This window comes from Haliotis cracherodii, unplaced genomic scaffold, assembly GCF_022045235.1.
Source record: "Haliotis cracherodii isolate W230 unplaced genomic scaffold, xgHalCrac1.p SCAF_9, whole genome shotgun sequence".
Taxonomy (NCBI): domain Eukaryota; kingdom Metazoa; phylum Mollusca; class Gastropoda; order Lepetellida; family Haliotidae; genus Haliotis; species Haliotis cracherodii.
Window position 1 is genome coordinate 17,782,907 of NW_027266343.1, and position 27,643 is coordinate 17,810,549.

A 27,643-nucleotide genomic window follows, 5' to 3' on the forward strand; every position below is an offset into this window, starting at 1 on the left:
TCTGTCCTGCAGCGCGCCCTGGAATGTGGTTCATGGTTGCTCCAATGTCATACATTATAACACACAAAATATACATGTTCAGGTTATACATTTGTTGCCAGGACAACACCAGTAACTGACAAACGATCAACAATTCAATATTTAATCTTTCAAGGTCAGACTCATAAATAAGCACCATTCAATGACTTTATACAAACAAGCTATCACATCATCAACCTAACTGCACTGTCAGTGTCACATATTCAACAGATGATAGAATGTTTAGCACTATTCCGTCAGTATCACAGTGACGGACTTAAGAAATGGACTTTACACATTGTATCCATGTGGGGAATCAAACCCAGGTTTACAGTTTGATAAGCGAAAGTTAACCACTAGGCCACCCATTGTCCTTTCAAGTTTAGAATCTGAACTTCAACAAATGGAGTACATTTGTGTAAGCAGGCCACTCTGCGTGAGTGTTTTGTTTGTTTGTTTGTGTGTCACACTCAGCAATATTCCAGCTATTTGATGGCAGTCTGTAACAGAGTCTAAACCAGACTATCCAGTGATTGACACCATGAGCATCGATCTACTCGATTGGGATCAACCAACCAAGTCAGCGAGCCTGACCACCAGATCCTGTTAATCGCCTCTTACGACAAGCATGGGTTGCTGAAGAACTGTGCTAAACCAGATCTTCAGAGGTCCGGTGAGTTTGTGAGTTTGAGATGACAACCCCAAATATAGGCCACTTTGAATGTCTGGGATAACTTGGGTCTTATATTTGTACTACAAAACTTCAGGAGTCATTATTAGCATAATTGAGTGCATGGTTTTGACAAAGATATATCTTTTGCATCACTGGCAATGTTTGTATGACAAAATTCATAACATATTCCACTTAAACATTTGTTTGAATTTGGTTCCAAATATTGTAGGAATTCTGCACAAAAAGGTAACGACTGGCATCTCAGTAATCCAGTATGCCAGCATCATGGGGAAGGGAAGCCCATAGATTGTACTTGTTTTCCATGTACCCTGTTTTGGAAACTGACTAGCAGTGTGATGAGGACACACAAAATCTGTGATCAGGGCATATTTGTCAGGTAGAAAACACTGCATTTATTGCCACATCGTCTGGAATAAATCTGACTGAAGTTAAGCCCTGTTGATCCAGACAGTGACGTTACACACCCAAATGACCTTTTACCATGATGGATGTTCTACATGGTAATCGTTTGGGGGCAGGGTGTCCAGATCAACATCATCCGGACAAACAGGGTTTTACTGTAATTCCTGATTCAGTACCACCCTCAATAAAAGGATCTGCTCATCACTTCCAAATACTCAAAGTACTCTCAAAGACTGAACAGGTCATTCTCAACATCTAGATAAATGCACCTAGGTATTTGAATAATCATCCTGAACATATGTGTTGTTCATAGTTGAATCAAGGTGTCATCAGCTTCTTCATGTAATACAGTGTGACCTTGAAATATGAAATATTGCATAAATAAAAATTATGTAACATCTTTTTTAACACTAAGAACGTGTAGAATTGCAACATCGGTTTACATTAGAAAACTGTTTGTCTCATTGGCTCAATAATGTCTTTACATCACGTCACAGTATCACATTTAAGTAGAGTATTGTGGTTTCGAAAAACTGTAAACGCTTGGCATCTTTGTTCACTGTGACAGCAAAGTTGACACTTTTATCTTTCCGTCCATGGCCCCCATGAGACAGACTCTGGTGTCCACAGACGGTGACCAGTCTACGGTTGTGACTGCGCTCTTGTGACCTTGAAGCTCCATCATCTTCGCTATGCCAGGGTCAGCCTCTCGGGTCTGGAACAGAGGAACATTACTGTCATGTGGGTGGGTGCCTTGAGTGAGTGAGTGGGCAGCTGGGTGAGTGAGTGGACACAGGTAATCATTCACCTTGATAGAGCATGGGTTATCATTCATTTTGACAGCATGGGTTATCATTCACTTTGACAGCATGGGTTATCATTCACTTTAACAGCATGGGTTATCAATAACAGAATGGGTTATCATTCAAATCTTAACATATGTAAGAGGGCATGGCAAGATATTGTACATGTTTACCTGATACAGGACTCCCTTGTTTTTATCACAGGTGAGTATGTACTGGCCCTCGGGGTCAAACGCGAACAGTCTCCCTCGAGGTACTTCCTTGTTCCCCGTGGGACTGGTGGCCAGGAATGGCAGTGCGGCTCCCTGGTGGATCGCCAACTCTCGGACTATCGTGCCAGTCTTGTGGATATTCCATTGTATAAACTGGAAGTAAGTCAGCACAGATGTATCAGAACTTCATTGTGCTATTATCAAACTGGCACTTTCTGTTTCCTAGTGTATGAGTGCCACGATACACTTAACATATTTTCTTGAGTAAAGTGTGCACCCTTTTCCCAAGAAACACAGCTGTCTAGAAGGGGGTGACATTATTCACGCCACAATGAGTTTTGATGTTTTTTACTTCAAGTATCAATACATACAATAATACATATGATACTTGTGTCATCATACTTAATTCAACCTTTTCTTGTGCATAAAATTATACAGGTTTCATTGCACTGGCTATTAGTAAGTATGGTTTATGCTGCTTTCAGCAATATTCCTGCAGGGAACACATGAGATGGGTCGACACACTGTACCGATGTGGGAATGGAACCCGGGCCTTCTACCCAGAACACTTCAACCACTCACAATCTCAATGTTACTGTGACTTTTCTTTGATTACAATCATTGGGTGGATAATGCTGACAGTGTCTCATGTTGTGACTCTTTCCTCTTGTCGACTATTGTCTTTACTCATCTACCACACTGTTATGGCCCATACCTTCCCATCCCCTCCCATACTGAAGCAGGACGTCTCATCGGAGCTGAACTGTACGGAGTGGACCTCCCCATCATGGGCTGGCCATTGGGTGATACACTTCTGTTGTTGGATATCTGGAACACAATTACCCATCATACACACACTGTACAATTAAAGGGAAAACCATTCAGTTTTCTACCCTTTCACCTAATTAATGCAAACTTCTTTGAGAGGCATTTAGAATGAGTGAGTTGGGTTTAATGCCGCTTTTAACAGTATTCCAGTTATATCGCGGCGTGTCAACTTTATGTGGGAAAAAAGCCTGAAGTGATGCAGGTCTTAGACGTTTACCACTTCGGTAAAACCGACGAGCAGGGGTATGATGCTGACAGAGCTAGAAACATAATCGAGGCGAACCGGGACTCGAACCCACAATTTATAGGTTTCTGGTGTGCCCAAGGGACGCAACTCTAGAGTACTAAGTAAGGATAAGATATATGGATGAACAACTTCATACAATTAGGAATGATGTTGGATAACGTGGTAAAACCTTCACCAAATGTCGCTCCAAATTGTATTAAAGAAGTTGTTCATCCATTTATCTTATCCTTAATTAATGCACACACAAAACAAACACTCACAACATTTGGCAGAGTGGTTAATGTGATTAACGATGTGACAAGATTCCATAGAAAGGGCTCAGCGTACGTAAAGGTTACACTTTCATGGAATTAAACATGTTAGGAGAGTGGAAATACTTTCCTGCAAAGGATTTTCTTTCCTGCGAAACAGGTAACACTTCCCATTAATGCCACATGCAGCAATATTCAACAGTATTACTACCCCCGGCAAATAATCGAGTTGGTACCAAACAAACCAATGAATGACGTTATGAGCAACATCCCTCACCATCAGGGTACGATGACACGCAAATAAACCACGACTCCCTGATCCATTTAGTCACCTCTCAGATAATGGACTGAGGACCTAACACAGACTCGCCACGGGTGGAGATTAGGCCCGCGATGGGTCCAAATGTAGGGAACAAAATGTCTGATTGGGAATTTACTGCAGCTCTGGCAAAAACTATTTTGATACATGTTTCAAACGATCAGATCACTGAAGTTGTCTGAAGCTTATCCTTACTCAAACATATACAAGTCAAAAGGAAAGTGTGCTTGGTCAGAAAGAAATGTGAACATTTGTGACTTGTTGTGTAACCATGGAGTTATCACATGACAAACCATGGGTCCAGGTAGTCCTGAGGGTACCCGGGTCCTACTCCCACCCCACCCGACCCGAGCACCCGAGTTACCCACCCTGCCCTAATGGAGATACTGACCGAATATCCTGATCCTGCCGTCAGCAGCTCCAGTCATCAACAACTGACCATTATGGTTGTACTGACAGCAGTTGATGGCCACAGGGGTCGGTTCCAATGGGAGCTGTTTCTGTCAACAAAAATAGTCCGCACCTTCAGACATCTTCCACACAAAGACTGGGTACATCACAGGATTGGTTCATTCTAATGGCTGCCATCAAGGTCAATGATACCTTATGATACAAAGTTTACTCCCGATGTGATACAGCCATAGCCAACAGATGCAACCCTTACGCAATCATACTGTGTCAATGTTCATGTACAGAAGTTCAGATATAACTCAGCCTACAGCTAACAGTTCTAGTTTTGGTTTGGTTTGGTTTGGTTTGTAGTTTAACACCGCACTCAGCAATATTCCAGCTATATGACGGCGGTCTGTAAATAATGGAGTCTGGACCAGACAATCCAGTGATTAATATCATGTGCATTGATCCACGCAATTGGGATCGATGACATGCATCAAACCAAGTCAGCGAGCCTGACCACCCGATCCCGTTCACGCCTCTTACAACAAGCATAGTCGCCTTTTATGGCAAGCATGGATTGCTGAAGACCATTTCTACCCCGGAATTTTCTAACAGTTCTAACCTCAAGCAATGATTCAGATATGACAAAACGAACTAGTCTTTGGACATCATTGTATTCAGAGTTTTGTCTATTTCGGTAACTTAACTTTTAATAATACATGAATGATTTATTTAGTTGTCTGTAAACATATTAATGACAATTAGCTTTACATGTCTCACAAGTAGTTTTATGTGTATGTGCTGAAATGCTGAACACGGCAATAGTCAAGGTAATGATGGTGGCCTGTAAATAATGGAGTCTTAACTAGACAATCCCATCAATTTAAGATTTACAAAAATGGTCTTTTCAGGAAAGATTATTGATGCTAATGACAAATTACCATCAGAGCTACAAATAAGCTGCATATTTGCGTAAAATACCCCTCGTCCCCCAAATATTCAAAACCCTGATTACTTTCAATTAACTTGCGTACAGAAATGCATGCATTAAATGAAAAATTGAAATGAATTATAACAGCATGTGTAAATACCCAATGATGCTTTTTCAGCATGCATACAACAGAGCTAATTTCCGAAACAAAATTACGAGCTAATTTACTTTCCGAGTCAAGCCTTATGTTAGAACCAGGGGTCCGGAAACCGTCATATGCGCCGGACATGTCCGATTGGGAATCTCAAATGTCCGGTTTAAAATAAAGACAAAAATGTCTTAGATGTATATAAGGGTTCTAACTTAGAACCCTTATATACATCTAAGACATTTTTGTTTATTATTTTTAAATCTCAAAATCTTAGCTCATTTTGAGAAAAACACAATAGAGTGATGAAAAGATGAGTGAAAAAATATTGGTCACCCAATGAAAAATGTAATAGAAACCCTCGAGTAAAAGCTCAATTGCTCAAAAAGTTATCTAGAGCTCTGTACCATTTCAGAAACCACTGATTCTGTAACACAAAAATGAATCAATGTGGCAGATGTATATTCTGCTGCTATGTCATGAAGCTGCAGAAACATATCTTACATCCATCTTCATTGTGCGGAGATCCCACAACATGAGTTTTCCTGGTTTAGCCATGACAGAGGTGTCCGTGGACCCACTGCGGAGACGCTGTACTGTGGCTGAACACACAAAACTCATGCCCACAGGGTTAGCTGTGATGTTGATGATCCTAGGACAAACAAGGAACGTCATCCTCATCACACAAAACATAACAGCAAATCTACAGTTAACATAACTCTAAATGGCAAACACAGTACGTTTATCTCCCAAACACTTTAAAATACAATCCCACAAATTGGATTCTTTCATGAACTGTGCCTCAATGAAGCAATGAAGTTCTGTACCTGAAAAACAGCTTTGAAGACATTTTTTCTGAAACTACTCATGATCAAAACTAGTCACATGCAGTTATAAATGTCTTCTTTTTGAAAGAAATATGGTTCATAGTATTGGCCCAACTCCTGCTATCCTTGGATTTGGGTGTTTAACATATGGAATAACCCCAACAGTAAACTGTACCCAATCTTCCCCTGTTTCATACCTGGGATAACTCTGATCTGCTTGAACTTCACGAAATGTTTTGATCTCTTTGACATCAAACAATCGGATATTTCCTGTACGGTTGCCCAACAGAAGCTGGAAGAAATAGAAAGACGATGGATCTCCTTTCTTATGTTGACAGCTTTAAACAATTGAATACATTCAACTTACGCTAACCTTGCAATATAAGACGCAAAGGGAATCCCATGTTTGACTCACTTCAGAGAAAACACTGTCTGCTTGACATTATCTAATTTCTACTTAAGCGTACACTCAGAGAAAAAACACTGTCTGCTTGAATGATTGCATCTTATTTCTGCTTAAGCATACACTCAGAAACAACATTGTCTGCTTGATAGCATCTTATTTCTGCTTAAGCATACGCTCAGAGAAAACACTGTCTGCATGATATCATCTTATTTCTGCTTAAGCATACGCTCAGAAAAAAACACTGTCTGCTTGATATCATCTTCTTTCTCCTTAAGCATACGCTCAGAAACAACACTGTCTGCTCGATAGCATCTTATTTCTGCTTTAGCATACACTCAGAAAAAAGATGAAGCATGAAGCTCTGTAATTCATCATGTTCATGAATACATTGAATATTACTCAATTTATTGGTATGCAAAATTAAACTAGTCCACTACTCCTTATAATGAAAACATATAGCAAACCCCTTAAAAATGGCAAATTCTGCTCGTCCTTATGATACCTTAACTATTGGGCAGTTAAGCCAGGACTACAGGACTAGTGACAATTTCTAATGCTGTTTTCACAGATTTAAATTGCATAAACAATGCTTTTATACGATTCTGGAATTTCCTTTGAAAACAAAAGGTTTCATTTAAGTTTGGATAGCAATAATTTAACATAATGATAAAAAACTGACAAACATTGCATCATGACATAATCTCACATGAATCATATTTTAAGTTTACTGAAAATAGAAATTCCAGGACCAATTTACCATTAACTCTTGCATCAAAGAGACAACATGCCTGAAGCAAGTTTTCAAATGTTATTCCTGAAATCCAGTAACTCACATTTCCTCTGCATCATATGTATATTCTCATCCATTTCATATCACTTTGAATGCAAAGTGTGCTCTCAATATTAACACAAATATTCTGGAGTTTTGTTTATTTCCTACATGTAACAGGGACAACATTCTTAGCATGTAAATAATCAAATCTGGACCAGAGAATTGATATTATGAGCAACTATCCACTCCGTCAGACAACGATGACACGCTATCTACCAAGTCACCTGATCCATTAAGTCGCCACTTACAACCAGCGTAGGTTGCTGGGGACCTGTTCTAACCTAGAATACCCATCAGCTACTTTGGTGTGCACAATGAATCACGCTACACAATCACACACACTGGAGGTACTCACCCATCTGTCAGACTTGCTGGCCCACTCCAGGGACAGGAAAGCTGACTTGGACATCACGGTTGCCGTGGTCGCTGGCTGGGGACTCCAGGTCCAAACTCTGAAGAGATGAGATGTCCGTGGAATTTCAACAAATACTATATCCTTTTACATCTTCATAAATAAATTGCACATGATTCCATGGCATTTGATTGGCTACCCAATCAATTCTTTTTATATAAATTTCAATAAATTGAGAAAAAATTTGGCCATGCCTGCCTAGGAATGCTCTTCCCTGATTGGCTGTTAATAGAATGGGCAGGGGCTTGTGTTGAATTATTGAGCTGAAACAAATTTGTATTGTTGTCTAAAGTTTTTACATTTATCATGTTTACACGTTTACACCTCCATAATCATGATAAACGCAAAATCACTGAAGTTAATTCTTCAAGTCAAGTCAAATGTTCTTGCATGAATTTTGACTGATATTAATCAATTACATTGAACCAACATGTTACAACTATACATTCTACATTACAGACAACATAGATGATGCCAACAGTTCAAGAAAGGGAGATAACTCTGATTAGTCTAGCATCTACAGCATCTGATGAAATGTTGTAGAGCTGATGAGTATGTTGAGAATACTGCACAACCTCCTGTTGTTACTGAGAGGAAAGCCCGAAGTGGTGTAGGTCTCAGACATTTACCACTTTGGTGAAACCCACGAGTACGAGTATGGTGCTGACAAACCTAGAAACATAATTGGGGCGAACAGGGATTCCAACCCACAATCATAGGTTTCTGGCGTGCCCAAGGGAAGCAACTCTGCACAGCGAATCGCGGCGCCTTAGAAGACTGGGCCTTCCGTGCCCCCAGAATATATAGGGCAGGTGGAGGATCAACAGTAACAACAATTGTGTAACAAAAGAGAGATTAACATGAGTAGGTTGAGTAATGACAACAGAAGGATAATACTGTAACACATGATGGACAGAGAACACGTGATGAGGAAGCCAGTAAGACAGGAAGTCAATTAAACAGAGATCAAGACTATTTCATCCCATCCGCCTACTATGAACTCACTAAGCAATAATCAGCCCACCTATGTATACTTAATCCTGTTTAATTGGTTTTCTGTCTTATTATCCATAAATTGTGTCTACCTTGTCCTCAATCAACTTCTAAGTAATGCCTATCAAACAATACAGCAGTGACAACACTGACAACGGCTCATGAACATGAACTACGTACTTGACCACACCATCAGCATCTAGACTGGCGATGTACTGCCCCGAAACACTGAACTTCCCATAAGATATGGCCGAGTGATGTTCTGCGTACTCATCCTGCAAACACATGTTTCCAGATCAGTAAACATACAAACAATAATTTGTTTAAGCATATTTTTTATGTACAGTTGGATGAGTCAAAGGGGTTCTCTCCCAAGCCACCTACAAAACAAGGAACCTTAAAGGTTCTCCCCACCACAATGTCTCCTTCCAATAATTGACCAGGACCCACATGATTGTAAAGAAAATGAGCTCCTAGCTTAGAGGATGGACCTGTCTGATTTTAAGCATAACCTCAAGGGCTGGGACGAATCCAAATTTACCACCAGGTGCACGACCCCCTATTACCCGACCCCATCCTGTAGGTCTCAAGAGTTGGATACAAAATGTCCACTTGGGAATAGTTTGACCGTTGCCCTGGCAAAACATACAGTAAACTACGGTCATAATGAACTCAAAGGGACCACTAATTTTAGTTCCTCATAACTATTGTTTGTTATAAGCAAATATATTGCATAACTATAGCAAATATTAGGGACAAAAAAATAAGTTCGTTACATCTGTCAGTTCGATAAAAGCGTCTAAAATGCTAAAAGCGTTCAGATACACGCATACAATGATCTGGTGATGCATATACTGAAGATGACTTCATGTGAAATTCCAAGAAATACGCGCACAGTCAGAAAAAAAAGGGGAACATTAGGGACATGTAGTGTAACCATAGAGTTACAATGAATTTTTGTCATAATACAATATGTCACGTGACAAAGCATGGACCCAGGGAGTCCTGTGGGTACCCGAGTCTTTCCCAGGACCCACCTGACCTGATTAGCCGAGCTACCTGTGCCTGCCGGAATAACCACATTAACTGACAAAGGAGACGATGCAACTTGTTGATGAGACAAGAGAATGAAATATTTGTTTAGCAGACATACCTGACTTAACAACAGGAAAGGACAATCTCCTTCTGTAACAAACATAAACATGCATCTTAGCTTATGATCACATGATGACAGTGTGTGGGGTTAAACATTTTTCAACCGTTTCTCAGATATATCTTAACATGGCAGCTTAATCATATTAATGGGGAAATAAAGACAAAATGATGCAAGTCTCAGAGTTTAACCACTTATGAAACTAAAAAGCATGGATTTGGTGTTGTGTAATCAAGGTGAAACTGGGATTCGAACCCACAATCATAGGAATCTGTCATGACTAAAGGGATGCAACTCTGGACAATGAATCATGGCACCGTAGGTAACCAGGCCCAAAATGTTCTCTGTTCATTGGAACACATTTAAGTTAAAAGCAGAAATGCAGGCATGATATAATAATATCTAAAGGCATACATTGATATGAAAATACCAGTATTATGAAGATAAAAAGACACTTGAACATATACCACATGTACCAAGATAGAGAGATGTATTGTTACCTGGAATATTGGCTACCCCTTCCAAGGATCACTTGTTACCTGGAATATTGGCTACCCCTTCCATGGATCAATTGTTACCTGGATTATTGGCTACCCCTTCCAAGGATCACTTGTTACCTGGAATATTGGCTACCCCTTCCAAGGATCACTTGCTACCTGGAATATTGGCCATCCCTCCCAAGGATCATTTGTTACCTGGAATATTAGCTACCCCATCCAAGGATCTATTGTTACCTGGAATATTGGCTACCCCTTCCAAGGATCACTTGTTACCTGGAATATTGGCTACCCCTTCCATGGATCAATTGTTACCTGGAATATTGGCTACCCCTTCCATGGATCAATTGTTACCTGGAATATTGGCTACCCCTTCCAAGGATCACTTGTTACCTGGAATATTAGATACCCCATCCAATGATCTATTGTTACCTGGAATATTAGATACACCATCTAATGATCTATTGTTACCTGGAATATTGGCTACACCTTCCAAGGATCACTTGTTACCTGGAATATTGGCTACCCCTTCCACATGTTCCTAGGATCAATTGTTACCTGGAATATTGGCCATCCCTCCCAAGGATCATTTGTTACCTGGAATATTGGCTACCCCTTCCATGGATCAATTGTTACCTGGAATATTAGCTACCCCATCCAATGATCTATTGTTACCTGGAATATTGGCTACCCCTTCCAAGGATCACTTGTTACCTGGAATATTGGCTACACTCTCCAAGGATCACGTGTTACCTGGAATATTGGCTACCCCTTCCATGGATCAATTGTTACCTGGAATATTGGCTACCCCTTCCAAGGATCACTTGTTACCTGGAATATTAGATACCCCATCCAATGATCTATTGTTACCTGGAATATTAGATACCCCATCCAATGATCTATTGTTACCTGGAATATTGGCTACACCTTCCAAGGATCACTTGTTACCTGGAATATTGGCTACCCCTTCCACATATTCCAAGGATCAATTGTTACCTGGAATATTGGCCATCCCTCCCAAGGATGACTTGTTACCTGGAATATTGGCTACCCCTTCCAAGGATCAAGCGTTACCTAGAATCTTGGCTACCCCTTCCAAGGATCACTTGTTACCTGGAATATTGTCTTCCTCTTCCAAGGATCACTTGTTACCTAGAATATTGGCCATCCCTCCCAAGGATCAATTGTTACCTGGAATATTGGCTACCCCTTCCATGGATCACTTGTTAACTGGAATATTGGCCATCCCTCCCAAGGATCAATTGTTACCTGGAATATTGGCTACCCCTTCCATGGATCACTTGTTACCTGGAATATTGGCTACCCCTTCCATGGATCAATTGTTACCTGGAATATTGGCTACCCCTTCCATGGATCACTTGTTACCTGGAATATTGGCTACCCCTTCCATGGATCAATTGTTACCTGGAATATTGGCTACCCCTTCCATGGATCACTTGTTACCTGGAATATTGGCTACCCCTTCCAAGGATCACTTGTTACCTGGAATATTGGCTACCCCTTCCATGGATCAATTGTTACCTGGAATATTGGCTACCCCTTCCATGGATCACTTGTTACCTGGAATATTGGCTACCCCTTCCAAGGATCCAACAGAGGCTGTATCTGGCATGTCAACTGACTTGACCTTCTCCGGCTCACTGCTGATAGTCTTCGCTGGACTGACGGGTGGGGTGGGGTGAGGTCGGCGGGCACCCCCAAAGGGTGGGGCTGTCTGAGTGTTTGCTGACGTTGGGGTTGAGGATGGGGGTGGATCCTCTGGCACATAGGGCTTTACCTCTGCTTTCTATAACATACACCACAAAAACTTGATTAATACACTTATCTATGTTTAATCAAATATGAGACAGAAGGTCCTTATATATTTTTTTAGTACCATCACATAAACTATTCAATGTATCTGTGTACATTAAAGACCGACTGATGTGATCTCATGAAGCATGAATCTACAGAGGGACTATGTAAAGCTAAAAAAAATATAGTCTTGGTTCTCAGGCACTGCCCACATCATCATAAACACGATAAAGTTCATTGCACGTTTCGTTTTTGTTTCTGTTTTAATTTTGTTTGTGCATTGTATTTAACTATTAGGATTTTTATATTTTTTTTAAAATGGAAATAAAAACAAAACGTGCGGCAGACTTTATGATGATGCGGGTGGTGCCTGAGAACCAAGCCTATATTATTTTTAGCCTTAATGGGGTATTGCATCAAGTTGAGGAGAGAAAACACAGAGCATTTTTCTTCATCTGTGGGTACTCAAGGACAAATCCCTTGTGGGATAAAGGATTAATTCTTTTTGGCTTAAACACAAAAAGAATCATAAGTTTGTTAAGATGCTAAAGGAAAAACATGCAGAAATATAACAAACAACTGTTAATAAACTTGGAAACAGAGGAAACATTTTCACAGATCAGTACAGACCATTCAATGTCCTAAATATTCCATATACCTTTTCATTTGACTTTTTGGGATCAAACCCAAGTAGTTCCTTTCTCTGCTTTTCATACTCTCCAGCATTTATTCTATTCCTAGGTGGCGCCACTATTTCAGGTGTTGTCATGGCAACAGGACCACCTGCCATCTGAAAGCCGGTCTGTGGCGCTGAGGATGCTACACTTTGTGATACTCTCCTGAGGGATGGCTTCGGAGGCTGGGTGATAGGGTGAGTTACTTTGGAGACAATTTTAGTCGGCTTGGGGTCGGCTTTAGTAAGTATCACCTCTGTTTTCCTCCGACCAATCAGAGGGGAGGTCAGGTGTAGAGGGAAGCGGCGAGTCTTCTGTTGTTTCTCTTGAATTGTAGTGTCCCTGATTTAAAATAAAATACATTTTCAATAACAACTCTTTTTCAAAAATCACCTCTTTTCTTTAGTTATAATGACCAACGACAAAAACGAAACTTACACACACACATATACCATGTACACAGCATGTACTTTGTGTTGTGTTTAGTATGAATGTCAACTGGTTTTTTGAGTTCCTGTAAGTCATCGGACGGGACAAGTACTGATGGATAAATAATTATGTCCACGAGGCCAGAGCAAAATTACCTACTATACATCTTCCCGACTGTTAATCATGAAATGCTCAATACATGTTTCATGAAAAATGTTCTAAAAATTTAATGTTATTAAAAAACATTATGAAAAGTTATTAATTGAATACTTTGAAGTGCTCACTGCTAATACAATTCAATGCTGCAATTATTTAGGTAAAGAACAACATATATGAGAAACTGATTTCTCTGGTCCCTTGTACATGTTGTAGTTCGTTATATCAATGTTCTCCTGTATCCCTATCTAGTATGCTTTGGGGCACGGGTGGCCCAGTCGTCCATCATTAATACTTCACTGGTATATACACTACACTACTCCATCACCCGTAAAATTTTACAGCCACAGTGTAGTCACTATTTTTACCCATAAATCAAGCAGCCAGACTCCAGCAGGAGGGAAACCATCAAGTGCTCAGCAAACAGGATCACTGAGTGCTTAGATTACACATCTAGCCCAGAAATCCAGCCTAGTTCGGCAAGGGTGGAAACTGGACTTTCATAGTCAGTTAACTCCCTTGCCTTGGGAAGAAGAGATTACACAGCAAAGACACTGTTTCTCGCTTGACATCCGTGCAACAGTATTCCAGTTATATCACGGCGTATCAGCTTACTGGGAGGAAAGCCTGAAGTGATGTAGGTCTTAGATGTTTAGTGACAATAGCTAGTGAGGCCAGGAAAAGTATTCTTGTTTTGCATGATTTAGTTAAAAATATTCTTGTTTTGCATGATATTTTTCAAAACTGACTGGGAGAGAAGATTTTATTTGTTTACTAGGTAAGAACCTAAAGGGTAAACTTGGACCAAATGCTCATTAAGCCATGCACCCCGAAGAATGAAGAGATGGCCACAGTTTGAGTTCCTTGCAAATCTGACATTTTATGAATGTCATTTTCAGAGAAAAGCGTTGTTACGCGGTGCAACAGCAAAACTTTTAATTGAAAAAGTTGTTTCTGAATAATGCTTTAATACACAAAAATATTCAGGGGCAGTGACATTTCTATGGGAGATTTGGTCATGAGAAACTGGACATATATTTTCCGAACTCACTCCGAAAGTCCCGAGAAGTCGTAGATGAGGTCTGACGCTGAAGTTAGGATCTCTGAGGGCATGTCCTGTTCCTTCTGCTGCTGCTCTGCCTCGGCCTGCTGACTCATCAACATCACCTGTGAGGAGGACCAGACTCGGTAAGAAGGGGGACACTCCTCAGGGTGTCCAAACACGGACTAAACTGTTTGTTATGTTTGGAAAGGATATTTTGATATTGTGTAGTTTATATTTCTTCTTATCATGCTAATAGGGACGACTCCCTCGTTGCTGTCCATTTTCAATGTAAATCTAGACATTGTGTAATCAGTGCCACAGGTCAAACTGAAGCACAGTTTCTGCAACATCTCGGTAATAAGCTAGACTGATATACGGTAATACATCACATCATTTGAGACAGCGGACAACAAAGAGGGTTAAAAACATCCTAAACATTTCCAGCTTACTACATCACCATTCTATTTTGATAAATACTCCAGGCCCCTTTCCCACCATCGCTCCCTTTCCAGACTGATTTCAATGGCATGAGACTAGAAATTGCCATCCAATCAAACAACACACGAGCCAGCCAAATTATGTGCCGTTTAAGTGAATAGGGGAATACATAGTGACAGAGATCACTCTCTGATACGTAGCTATAGCAGTGAAGGGGTAGAGGGTTTTATCAATGTAGAATTGGTTTGAATGACTTCTGTAAAACTTGCTACTATGCTAGGACCACTATGCCCAACCTATACCCCAATAACTATGTTGTAATCGAGTGTTAATTTATTTTCGGCAATAGTAAAGTAAGGAATCAATCTCATTAAAATCAGATCTTAGTACTCATTACCGCTGAACAAAGTTGGTTGGTTTGTTTGTTGTTTAACACCGCACTCAGCCATATTCCAGCTATATGACGGCGGTCTGGAAATAATTGAGTCCGGACCAGACAATCCAGTGATTGATATCATGAGCATCGATCCATGCAATTGGGAACGATGACATGCATCAACCAAGTCAGGAAGCCCGACGACCCGGTCCCGTTAGTCGCCTCTTACGACAAGCATAGACGCCTTTTACGGCAAGCATGGGTTGCTGAAGACCTATTCTATTTATCCCATTAAAGCGATAGATAGATGATGATTTTGATTAAATCAGATAAATCTGTGCTCTAATACTACAATTTACTACATATCTGCACATGTACCCAACACCTATATAACCTCGAGACTGTGCACACCTTAATTCTACTACTGGTATCACTGAAACTGAAATCTACATCATGTACAATATGTGCTCACACCAATCTCATTAAAATCAGAATTAAAATCTGACAAGTTTTCAATTGGTGGTTGCGTTCATCCAATCAGCATTCAGGCTTCTACATTCTCCATACAAGTGAGTGAAGCATTCAGACCACCATATATGATTTCTTCACCTCGAAAAAAACTTAAAATGACCAGCTCATAATGGAAAAACAAAAACTACACCTTCTACACTGATATTTCTGAGTGCCATGGAACTACATGTATACTAAAGGGAGTACTATTGAAGAAATACTTGTGTTCTCTGTGCAGGTTCTCTAAATACTTTGTGTTAAAATCAAATTTCAAAATGGAGGTGGTTAAGAAATGAAACCAAATGGTTTTTGAAAGCTGACATCTGATTGGCTCAACAACGAACATGATTTACATTTGGCAGTCTAAAGTTCGCTCAGGGTTCACCACCCGTGACCTTCACACAGAGAGGTGTCAGATCCGAGAAAAGATCTGATTTTAATTAGGTCGCTGCTCAGGCAGTTACCACAGATGTTCACACCTACCTTGTGTTTCAGCATGGCGTTTTCCTCCTGAAGCAGCTTCATCCTACGAAACTCATGCTCAAAACTCAGCAGTGTTGGTACAGGTGAGTGTGTCAAGGATTAAACTGGCATGGCATCGTGATCACTTATCCTCATAATGTTATTATTACTAATTACTTTCATATTTCCATCACTTTCACATCAGAGTGACTATGAGTGAGTTTACACCACCCTACCAAATAAACAGAGAAACATAATCGGGGCAAATCTGGAACCTGAACACACAATCATAGGATCCTGCATCCACAAGGGATGCAACTCTGTGGTGCTTTTATATTATATTTGATTACCATTAGCAAAAAAGTCTGTCTAAACGAACCGGATCATGTTTCAGGGTACAATTTCATTCTGTTTTACCACCTGCATCAGGTTGCACCACCAAAATATTGGTGGCACCATTTTCATATAAATTGAAACTCTGTGTTTTCAGTTATTTTGAATATTAAATGAATTGAAAAAGAGAAAAAATGTGCTCCAGTATTTTATTTGGGGGAAATCTGTATATGGCTTTTCATATCATGATACCCAGAAACAACCTTCAAAAGACGTTTCAAAGTGTCTGTTGTGACTGTCACTTTATGAGTGACTGTTCTGGTGGTAATTGTGAAGAATTAGTTCTGCTGCATTCAAACCTCCTGTGTATTTTTCACTATTTTCATGAACTTCTGTTTCCTGGAGTCTAAAAGATTTGCAGCCAGTTAAAAAAGAATTCAGTTTTCCACTTTTATCAAATATGTGGTGGGAAATGTTACCTGCACTGGTAGCTTGGATATAGTGAAATCAATCCCTGTGATTTCTTAAGGTGGGGAGATTTCATTTTTGAAATGTCATATATAATTGCAAGACAAAGAAAATGTCATGTCTACACAACACTAGTTTCATGCCTAAGAACAATCAGTAATGATATTGATTAACACCTTAAGTCAATGTATAGTGCCATCATAATCAAAATACTGTAAATCTTGAAATTAATGCGAGCGTGAATTAAATGCGAAAAATGCCAGTGGTCTTTGCTCGCATTTCTAAACATCACATTTATATCAACAATAAGACATTCTGGATACCAAAAATACCAACTTAGACATACACTGATGTATTCCACACCACTGTTTATTGAGCAGCACTTGTATATAAAGTATATAAACAATGTCATCCAAACACTAATTACATCTTGTGAATTGTCACTGCTGGAGTCAAGACAAGAGTTCTACTCACTTATGTCATCACTGATCACACAGACGCCACCCTTTGTTCTTTGCGACTGCGTCAAAGGCCGACACGAGCCAGCCTGCATGTATTGTTTTTGCGGAAGTACTTTACTCATCGCTAATAAGCGGTGCTATTTGGTGTGTGATTGGATCAATGTAAGGTTGGATTAAGGTGAGGATTCTAAACCTGACTGAGGACATTTTCTTTAGATAGAAATCTACTGATGCTTGAGAGGAGGGGGTGTCGCATTCACATTGAGTCGTATTTTTGGCTAGGGTCCAGCGGTTGCATTCTTTTGGAGATGCATTAATTTCACGATTTAGAATATTTCAACTGTTTGTGTGGACATACAGTCCATCAGTTCTCTGTGCTCATTGCATGATCAATCAATGGAATGATCAGACTTATGGACAAAAGGATATGCATCGCCTGAAGGATGACGCTGAGGAAGTTGTGTAGAGACAGGATCAGAGTGTCCTGCCATTGTTTGGTGAAATACATGGAGAAAAGCGGGTTCTCCTGTGGGCTCTGTAGAAATGGAAAGGCTGAAATCAAATGATATTTAAAACATTTGATCATTAATGCATTGACAGCTGAAATTCAGATTAATTAATAGTTTCAGGCCATAAACAATGATAAATGATGATAAAATTAATTTAGTTTTTTAAAGAAAACCTTGCTAACTTTACCTATAAATGCTATAGTTTGCTTTTCTTGACTCCTGAACAAAAAACACATCAAGACATGACAGATGAAATAGAATTCCTCCACTTAATTAACCACGCTCCACTACTACAATGCTTAACATTAATTAACTGGTAATTTTTAGTCCATCAGGACTGACTGACAGTTTCAAAATCCAGTGGGAACACTGATTGAATATGTTAAAAATGAAAGTTTCTTGACAACATACCAAACCACTCGCGAAACTCTGGTTGGTTCTGTAGCTCTGGTGTCATCTTCTCGAAGAATTCAACGACCTTGTCTGGCTTGTTTGTTTGAGCAGCGTTGATGATGTACAGCTTGAGGAGCCCCACCTCCAGCTTGCGAACACTCGTCATGTACCGTTGCTCAAGGCGGGCAAACAGGCGGCGGTTCAGGTACACCCAGTAGTCCTTCAGACTCAACATGTCATAATTGGTTATACATGCTTGAAGCTGATCGATGATTTTGTCTACCTGCAAAGGACCATAATGATGTGGTTTAAATCACTTGTGATATTGGTCATATTTTAAAAAAACAGTCACTTGTCTGTCTGGTCTATACTTTATCATTTACAGGCCACTTTCACTATGGTGAACTATGGGTCATGGCTTGGTGACTAGGTTGAATGTGTCATCATACATCAGTGACATCAGACGTTACACATGATATCAATCACTGGTTTGTCAAGTCTGGACTTGGTTATTTACAGAGGTGGAAACTGCTCAGTGCAGCATTCACAACAAACAAACTGGCTTGTAGATCAATATTTGTCAACAGAAACACCTCTTAGTGGCCATGAAGATCACAATGTAATAAATGTCTGCTGTGTGATAGAAGGGAATTTATTGTGACATACTGATATCATGTGATACTTTAGCAGTCCACAATGGCTTAAGCTTTTTAGCCACTAGCAATAACATGAAGAGGACACAGTAATATTTCTAGTCCAGTAATATTTCCTTTGGTATTGGGGAGAAGGATACATTTTGCAGAAAGTCATGTAAAAATGTACAAGTATAGACTAGTACATTTAAAGTGACACAGACTGATTTGGCTACAGGTGGACATGTCAAAAACTCATTGAAAACCTTCCAAATACCATGTATGACTCTTGTGTATCAAGTCTATGAGATTGGTGTTTGATGTTTACAATGTCCAACTCGAATTTCGACAATATCACAAAATAATATATATGAACATCTTGATGGGGTATACTGTTTAGAGTAAAAGAGTTTTAAAAAACTGGTGTAAACGTAAGATGAGTCAAATTTGTATCGTAAAAAGATTTATGAAACGAAAGCAGAACCAGCTGTTCCCATGATATCCTAACAGACTGACATTCACATAGAGATGATTTCGCAATTTAGATTTCGGTTTGCAAAGTTTGTACAGACTAAATAATATATACAGACTACTGACCCCAGAATTCTACTGGCTACTGACTTGTGTCACCCCCAATAAGGACCCTCTTATATCATCTTATCTGTCTCTGTTTGTCATCTATGATACATCCCACCAGAATGATCAGTCTAAACTTAAGAAGTTCCCACAGTACAAGAGTGATACAAGAATTATCATGAACAAATATACACATCTCTTGGGGAAGACAAAGATCATCTGTTAAGATGATAAATGTACGATTTGTTTAATGATGCAAGTTCCCGAGACAGCACGTTTGCAATTACAAAATATATGTTACCCGTAATCCCTTTTCCTTATCATTCTTCAGCTCACTGTCGAAAGCCTTCTGTGTTTGTGTAAGGCCACGAAACAGCAAATAATCTTTGACAAGTTCGTCAATCCTTCCAGCTGCAGCCGCCATGTTTATGATCATGTGCCTGTGTCAGCGCCCTCTCAAAACATTAAAATCAGGGGATATAACTCATGACTTGCATACTCTTTGCTGATTATATCAAGTGGAAAAAGAAGGGAACTGATTTTTCCCTCATAAATCAAGGTGGTTTAGATTTGGTTGTTTAATTATCGGGGATGTTCACATACGTAGGGGGTATATATGTAATACACACAAGTAACTAATATATTTTTTTCTTATTGAATACTGATTGGGCACTGTTCCACAAAGCCATCTCAGCACTACGATTGTCGTAAAGTATGGTAATATAGCTCTAGAGTCGGTCTGTGCGATCAGGTCCAGAAGAGAGTACCTATCAACATTGCCATCATGCCGTTTCATAAGGAGAGGACATTCTCGCTTCAATGGTGGCTGTAGGTATCTTATACTGCAATCAAACGTCCATGTATTCACTGATTCAAACTGATACTTGGTACTTTTTTTCTATCCCCTATAGTGGCGAAATTACCATGTCCCCAACTTGTATTTTCATGATTCAAATAAAACCGTTTTCTATGTGAAATTGCCATTATTGTCGGCATGTGCTGGTATACAATGCTAAAGGCATACAATTTGAAACGAAAACGATTCATCTTTATGTGAAATTGCCATTATTGTCGGCATGTGCTGGTATACAATACTAAAGGCATACAATTTGAAACGAAAACGATTCATCTTTATGTGAAATTGCCATTATTGTCGGCATGTGCTGGTATACAATACTAAAGGCATACAATTTGAAACGAAAACGATTCATCTTTATGTGAAATTGCCATTATTGTCGGCATGTGCTGGTATACAATACTAAAGGCATACAATTTGAAACGAAAACGATTCATCTTTATGTGAAATTGCCATTATTGTCGGCATGTGCTGGTATACAATACAGAAGGTGCAAACGTTTTATTTTGTGGGTCTACAACCCGAAATATAAGTTCACCGTGTGCGTCATTTGACATTGACATCTTCATCGTTGTTAGAAGGCGGAAGTCGTCCGCGGATACCCATAGTCCAATCGATATATACCAGTCTAGAAAGTACGAGGGTTGTGCTTATAACGGACAAGCTGACAGAGCGGTTTGTCTGTGGAACTACCAGTATTGATAAGGGAAGTGTGACGGGAATATGAAATTACCAACAGTAAAGACAATGGAGTGGGGGCGGTCTAGTTCCACATAGTAACAGACCTGAATTACTGATTGATGTGAGATACCTGGGTAGATGACACGAGGACGTCATTGTTTGTGGGATAGGAGGATTTGAATAATACACACATATAGTTTGTTTGTTTGTTATTCCAGCTTTATGACGGCGGTCTGTAAATAATCGAACCTGGACCAGACAATATACAGTGATTGACATCATGAGCATCAATCCACGCCATTGGGAGACGATGACATGCATCAACCAAGTCAGCGAGCCTGACCACCCGATCCCGTTAGTCGCCTCTTACGACAAGCATGGGTTGCTGAACACCAATTCTAACCCGGAATCTTCTCAGGACCACACACACATAGATAAATGTGTATATGTGTGTGATGTTGTTTGCATGTTTTTTGTTGATGAAGATGATGATGATGATGATGTTGATGATGGTGATGATGATGATGACGACAATGAGTGTGCGCTCGAAGGTGTGGACGTTATGGTGTGGAGGCACACAAGAAGATACACTGAAAGAGAGTCAAGACGTCCATATTAAGATATACACAGACGGAGAGAACATTCAAGATTTGCATCATGAAAAGGCCGTTTGTATTGCGCAATATTTCCACACTACACAGGAGCCTGCTCAAAGCTCTACATTATTATTACCCGCCGTGTACACACTGGTGAGAATAGCAGCCCATGCTTGCCGTAAAAGGCGACTAACGGGATCGGGTGGTCAGGCTCTCTGACTCGGTTGATGCATGTCATCGTATCCCAATTGCGTAGATCGATGCTCATGACATCAATCACTGGATTATCTGGTCCAGACTTGATTATTATTATTATTCGCTCGGTCAGATACCATAGAAAGTCCACTCGTTTCTTAAAAATGGTATCTAACGAGAATGAGTGTAGTATTCTCTATATATCTCTCGTGCTCATGAATTTCTTCAGTTCTGCCTTGTAATCGCAAAATGAATGACGTCTCGCGATTTTTTATGAATGAAAAAAGTAGTCCCGGTGTGACAGAGGTCACGGTTATCCAATCAAAACGAATAAAACAAGGTCAACCTTGTACGACACACGTGTGACGTACGGATTTAGTATCTTACCACCTGTATCTTCACCACGTGGGTAATAAAACACACGAGTGCCTATTATACGCGAATAAATAAGTCTTGTGTACATTGATCAATCGGAATTGGTGCTAATTGGGATTGTTCACTAGCCAATATATTAGCAAATATCGCCGTGGTCGCTTATGATAGGGAGGCTTATTACGTCGAATACGGTAACTGAAATACTATTCAATGCCGCGTAAAACATGACTCACTCGTTCACCTATGGTATATTATTCGATACATACAGTTAGATTACACCCACAAATACGAAATTGGACGCACGCTACCTCTCCTCGCGTGTTTCAAACTGCTTTTCGCAACATTAAATACGTTAGCTAGTGTTCTATATGAAGCACCGGACAACGGATCGAACCAGCATTAAAGGACAAAGGCGCCTTTGTTAATCCCTCTATGATGCCGACCCCGGGGTCAGTTTCACAACATGTTAGGGTGCCCCACAGTCATTTCCAGAACAATTTGTAACAGTTTAATGACGACAGCCAAACGAGATTAAATCATGTCACCCTCTGAAAAGTCTCTCAGTTTAGTTCATTAACCTTGTTAGGAGTGTAAAGATTTCATCATTCCATCGTGCCCATCCCTGTCCGTTCCATTATCCAGTTAAGCGGTGCATGCAGAATTAAGCGAGACACTCCGCAAATAGCTTCCCGCAGTAATGGAAGAAGGCTTGGTAAGATGAAAGAGACGGCGCATTCTTACCAAGATGAGACGACGGACATAAGGCGCTGCTGATGGCGGTTGCACTATGTTACCACCATGTTGCCGCCATCGTCACCGTTGTTGTAGAATGGGATTTGACCAGGATGATATGTGTCATGTTGTATTATCACCATGTTGTAGCCATTGTTACTGTAGTTGTTGTTGTAGTTGTAGTTTAAGCATGACAGGTTACCAAGACGATGACTTGGTGCTGTTTGTATTGTCATGGTTTTGTAGCCTTTGTCGTCGTAGTTGTTGTTTGTAGCATGGGGTGTTACCAAGACGGTTGTTGCTATGTTATATTGTCATCATTGTGTGGCCATTGTAACTGTCGTTATCGTTGTAGTTGCAGCATGGGTGGTTACCAAGACGATTGTTGCTATGTTGTATTGTCATCATTGTGTGGCTATTGTCACTGTAGTTGTTGTAGTTGCAGCACGGAGTGTTACCAAGATGATTGTTGCTATGTTGTATTGTCATCATTTTGTGTCACTTGTCACCGTCGTTGTTGTAGTAGCAGCATGAGTGGTTACCAAGATGATTGTTGCTATGTTATATTGTCATCATTTTGTGGCCATTGTCACTGTAGTGGTTGTAGTTGCAGCATGAGTGGTTACCAAGACGATTGTAGCTATATTGTTTTGTCATCATTGTATGGCCATTGTCACCGTAGTTGTCGTTGTAAGAAAGAGATGAAGAGTGAAAGAGATTAGGCACACACATTTTAACTACGATGTTGTTGTGGAAGGATTCCAACATCCATCCAAGCGGACATAGTGTCAACTTTAGGGGATAATGCTCCTTCCTGTGTAGTCAGTATGTGGGTAATGTGTAGACAGTGTGAATACCACGTATATGTAACGTGTAGATAGTGTGAATACCACGTATATGCAATGTGTAGACAGTGTGAATACCACGTATATGTAACGTGTAGATAGTGTGGATACCACGTATATGCAATGTGTAGACAGTGTGAATACCACCTATATGTAACGTGTAGATAGTGTGGATACCTGTGCAGGCAGTGTGAAGACCGCGCATATGGTTTTGTGGCCAATGTCACCGTAGTTGTTGTTGTAGCATACAATTTGTTGTAGCATGGATATTCATGTATTGTCAATCCGTGACAGAGACCGAGCTGCAAGAAGAGAATGCTTTGCTGAAAGTGAAATCAACTTTACCACATTTCAACAGTTTTTAAACCTTATGTCAACAAACTCCACAAGAACTTTAAAACACATTGGACTATTTCTATCTAAAGTTATGAATATACGTAACTCATCACTGTTCTAACGTATTCTAAAACTATTTGTCTTAACATATCGCCATAGTATATAAGCATGTATGATCTGCATTATGTTAACATGTATTATGGGCTGGAGGCCTGATTACTGAATAAATCTGTCTGTCTGTCTGTCTGAATATTCATGTGGGAATCGAAAACGAGACCGATCCGGCAGGTACACGGAAGTAAGTAGTTCAAAATATGGCGCGCTCGCAATCAGACATGAACGATTTACGGCTTCTTCCAAAGCTGACGTTCTGCTTCGTGGAGAAATACGCCGAAAGAAAAACAGCATCAGTTCGGGAAAAAGACACCTCGAGAAAGGTTTTATGTACTACAGTGAGAGCTATATGTGCATACCATTCGCTGTGAGTATTATTGTGAAATCAACCCGTTAAATCGCGAGTGACACGGGATGGGTTAGGTCATATTCGACAGCTATTTATCATTCACCTTAAAACAGATCAAAATATCTATACACTTATTTCTGAGTCACCAGATTCGATTACATTACATTAAATTATATCCTACGTATAGGAACATTGATTTTTTATGAAATGATCCTTTCATAAAACTTTTGGGTCACTGTAAACACGACGAAATCAGAGTGATGCCCCTGAGCTATTTGTGTGTTCAATTTAACCAATCATCTGCTGATCATTTCGTTCAAAGTTTACCGATGTCATCAAAATGTATCTTGTATATCACAGTGGTAAATCTCGGTTACAAGTAACTTTGAACACAATCAGCTGGTAATCAGTAATAGGCCCGAGAAAGTGAGGCTTTAGGAAGGGGGCAGATCTACCGTAAGACAATAATTATCACCAGATTTGTGTTCATCTATTTGGCAAACTAGGTATGTACTGAATCATCATATTCATGAACGATAATTGGGAATGCTCTATATTGGCATCCCTAACTAATATATTAATACTCTCATGAATTATCATCACACATTGAACTAGGCACTGTATCATGTATACACAATCTAATGTTTATGGTATGTTTTTTCTTCTGTGAATGATATTAGGTGCCATTAACAAAAACGTGTATCGTTTGCAAATCATGTATTTACTTCAATTTAAAACACACTATTAAAATATTTGTTCAGGTACTCCTTGCTGATGGTGCCAACAGTGGGAAAGTTCTCAAGGTATGCTGTCCCTGTACTACTGGACAGAGTGGATCCTGTGGTCATGTTGTGGGCCTGCTTTATCATCTAGCTAACTACAAGATTTTAGGAAGACAGTCAGTTCCAGTAGATGCAGCACAGACATCACTACCCCAGACTTGGCACATCCCACGAGGCGACAAGATCAGAGGCCATACGGTACATTCCCTGCAGGTGAGAGGTCAGACTAGGAAAGAAGAGTCAAGGTCATTGACGTCTACCCTCTGCAACCCACTGCGAACACCTTTGCCGGACCTTGCAGAGCATGCATCATCGTTGCAATCTCTTGACAGTTCTATTTCGTTACTGACAGTTCTTCCTGCGTTTCCTTGTCACCTACCTACAGTAGCGACATATCTAGGTTCCTTTCTTAAAGGCATCCATTTTGGTTATCAACAGAAACTTCACATTGATTTTGTTATGAACATATTCAACCCTATTCCTTTTCCTGATTTACTTTTATCTGACCACATGATGCCAACCTATGACAGGGTGCTGTTGTCTGTATCTCTATCTGCTTTGAGTGTGACACAGGACGAGTCAACAGAGATTGAACTGAGCACCCGCCTCCAGCCCAGTGAACCAAAGTGGTATACACTGAGGAGACACAGAGTCACAGCTTCACATGCAGGAAATATCTTCAAAATGCATGGTGTGTTCAGTTTTGTAAAGGGAATTGGTTCCACATGAATCTAATGTGGTAAAGTGTCCCTTAATGGTGTTTTATTGACAAAACAATTGTTGACCATACTTTTCTCTGCCATAGTTTCATTTCAAATGAGTTACAGAAAATGTCTACCTTAGAGTTTGAAGTTAAACTTTACAATATTCTATGTGAGATAATTCATTGTTTTAACATTACCGTTGCAGATCAAGACTCGTTTATCAAGACTACCAGGCCTAGACGTGGTGCAAATCTTTAGTTTGTACTCGACAACGAGCGTGTTGCTGCCCGTGCATATAGTACCCTCAAGAATAAGGAAATAAATATCTACCCATGTGGTGTTACAGTGAATCCCCATTGCTACTGGCTTGCCGCATCATGAAACATAAAGACATATATCTATCAATTAAAACCCTAGAGGGCCATATGGGCCTGCTGCCAGGTACAATGTACAAAAAAATAGCCCATGTAATCAAGTTTCTACTCACAGTACTTATATGGGTGTTAAAACGTACAGACAAATCCAGTTCTAGTAGAACAGCTCTCATAAAAACATATGCTATGAGCAGCATTGACCTTGGTCTAGCAGCAAGAGATATAATTTCACTTGGAACATAGTACGCACATTGCATGTTTGAGGCACTAGGCTGAATGAAAGCGAAACTAGAGAATATGTTCGAAAACCAGTGTCGAATCGTATCAAAGAATTATCAGTTCTAAAACGGTTAATTCAAAACTTTTCAAGATAAATCTTATCTTTAAGTTCTGCATGTCACATCATTCCTCTCCTTTCTTGCGAAGTGCTTCTTCCGTTTTCTTGAGTTTCCTGAGTAGTTCATCAACCTGGCCATCATCATCTGCTGCTTTATCTGTGTCCATTGGTATATTTTGCCTGTAATATTAACATGATTGGTAATATTATTCATATATATCGACTATATTTTCAACACACACCTCATGACCGACATGTTTTTGGTTTCCTCCATTAAATTAGAACAACAATATTTCTGTTTAGAAGATGTTTGCAGTTTCATGGGAAGATTATATAATACACTGTATATATATAATAATATTCATTATAAATTAACAATAAGTGATCGATTTTACTCTTTCATAAAGAAAATCATTGTTAATACCCATCTGTGAGGACTTCTGCTAAACGTTTCCTGAAGTGGCTGGATTACAGGTGTGACCTTTCGACAGGTGGTTTCCGCTGTGGGGTGGGGTTGGACTATACCAAATAGAGGGCACCGTACCTCTAAAGTATCAGTAAAATATCTTATACAATGCAAACATATAAAACAAATTCATATATGCATGATGTTGAAAGGAAACATTAATATCATTAAGATTAAATAACTTAAGTTTATATGTTTTGAACATACACACACTTCAGCAACATAACACACACGGATCAAGCATATCAAATTAAA

General features: G+C 39.8%; 2 protein-coding genes across 3 annotated transcripts; one reads left to right on the forward strand and one right to left on the reverse strand.

The window, feature by feature from the left end:
* LOC139452812 (WD repeat-containing protein 91-like) lies at positions 1–20,070 on the reverse strand. Of its 2 annotated transcripts, XM_071234433.1 has the most exons (16): positions 19,948–20,070; positions 18,457–18,721; positions 17,966–18,088; positions 16,296–16,378; positions 14,495–14,610; positions 12,843–13,200; positions 11,951–12,176; positions 9,873–9,904; positions 8,900–8,994; positions 7,670–7,766; positions 6,274–6,368; positions 5,754–5,901; positions 4,166–4,274; positions 2,845–2,957; positions 2,091–2,282; positions 1–1,829 (listed from the first exon to the last, which is right to left on the reverse strand). In XM_071234433.1, the coding sequence occupies exons 1-16, from the start codon at positions 20,068–20,070 to the stop codon at positions 1,671–1,673; spliced, it is 2,334 nt and encodes a 777-aa protein (XP_071090534.1). In that variant the 3' UTR covers positions 1–1,670. The 2 variants fall into 2 exon arrangements, with proteins under 2 accessions (XP_071090534.1, XP_071090535.1); XM_071234434.1 differs by lacking the exon at positions 19,948–20,070 and having other exon boundaries at positions 17,966–18,071; positions 18,457–18,544.
* Positions 20,071–21,649: 1,579 nt separating this feature from the next.
* Positions 21,650–26,592, forward strand: LOC139451774 (uncharacterized). The gene is made up of 5 exons (XM_071233083.1): positions 21,650–21,734; positions 24,625–24,743; positions 25,487–25,752; positions 26,038–26,212; positions 26,470–26,592. Exons 1-5 carry the CDS (start codon positions 21,650–21,652, stop codon positions 26,590–26,592), a joined length of 768 nt encoding a protein of 255 aa, XP_071089184.1.
* Positions 26,593–27,643: the final 1,051 nt, after the last annotated feature.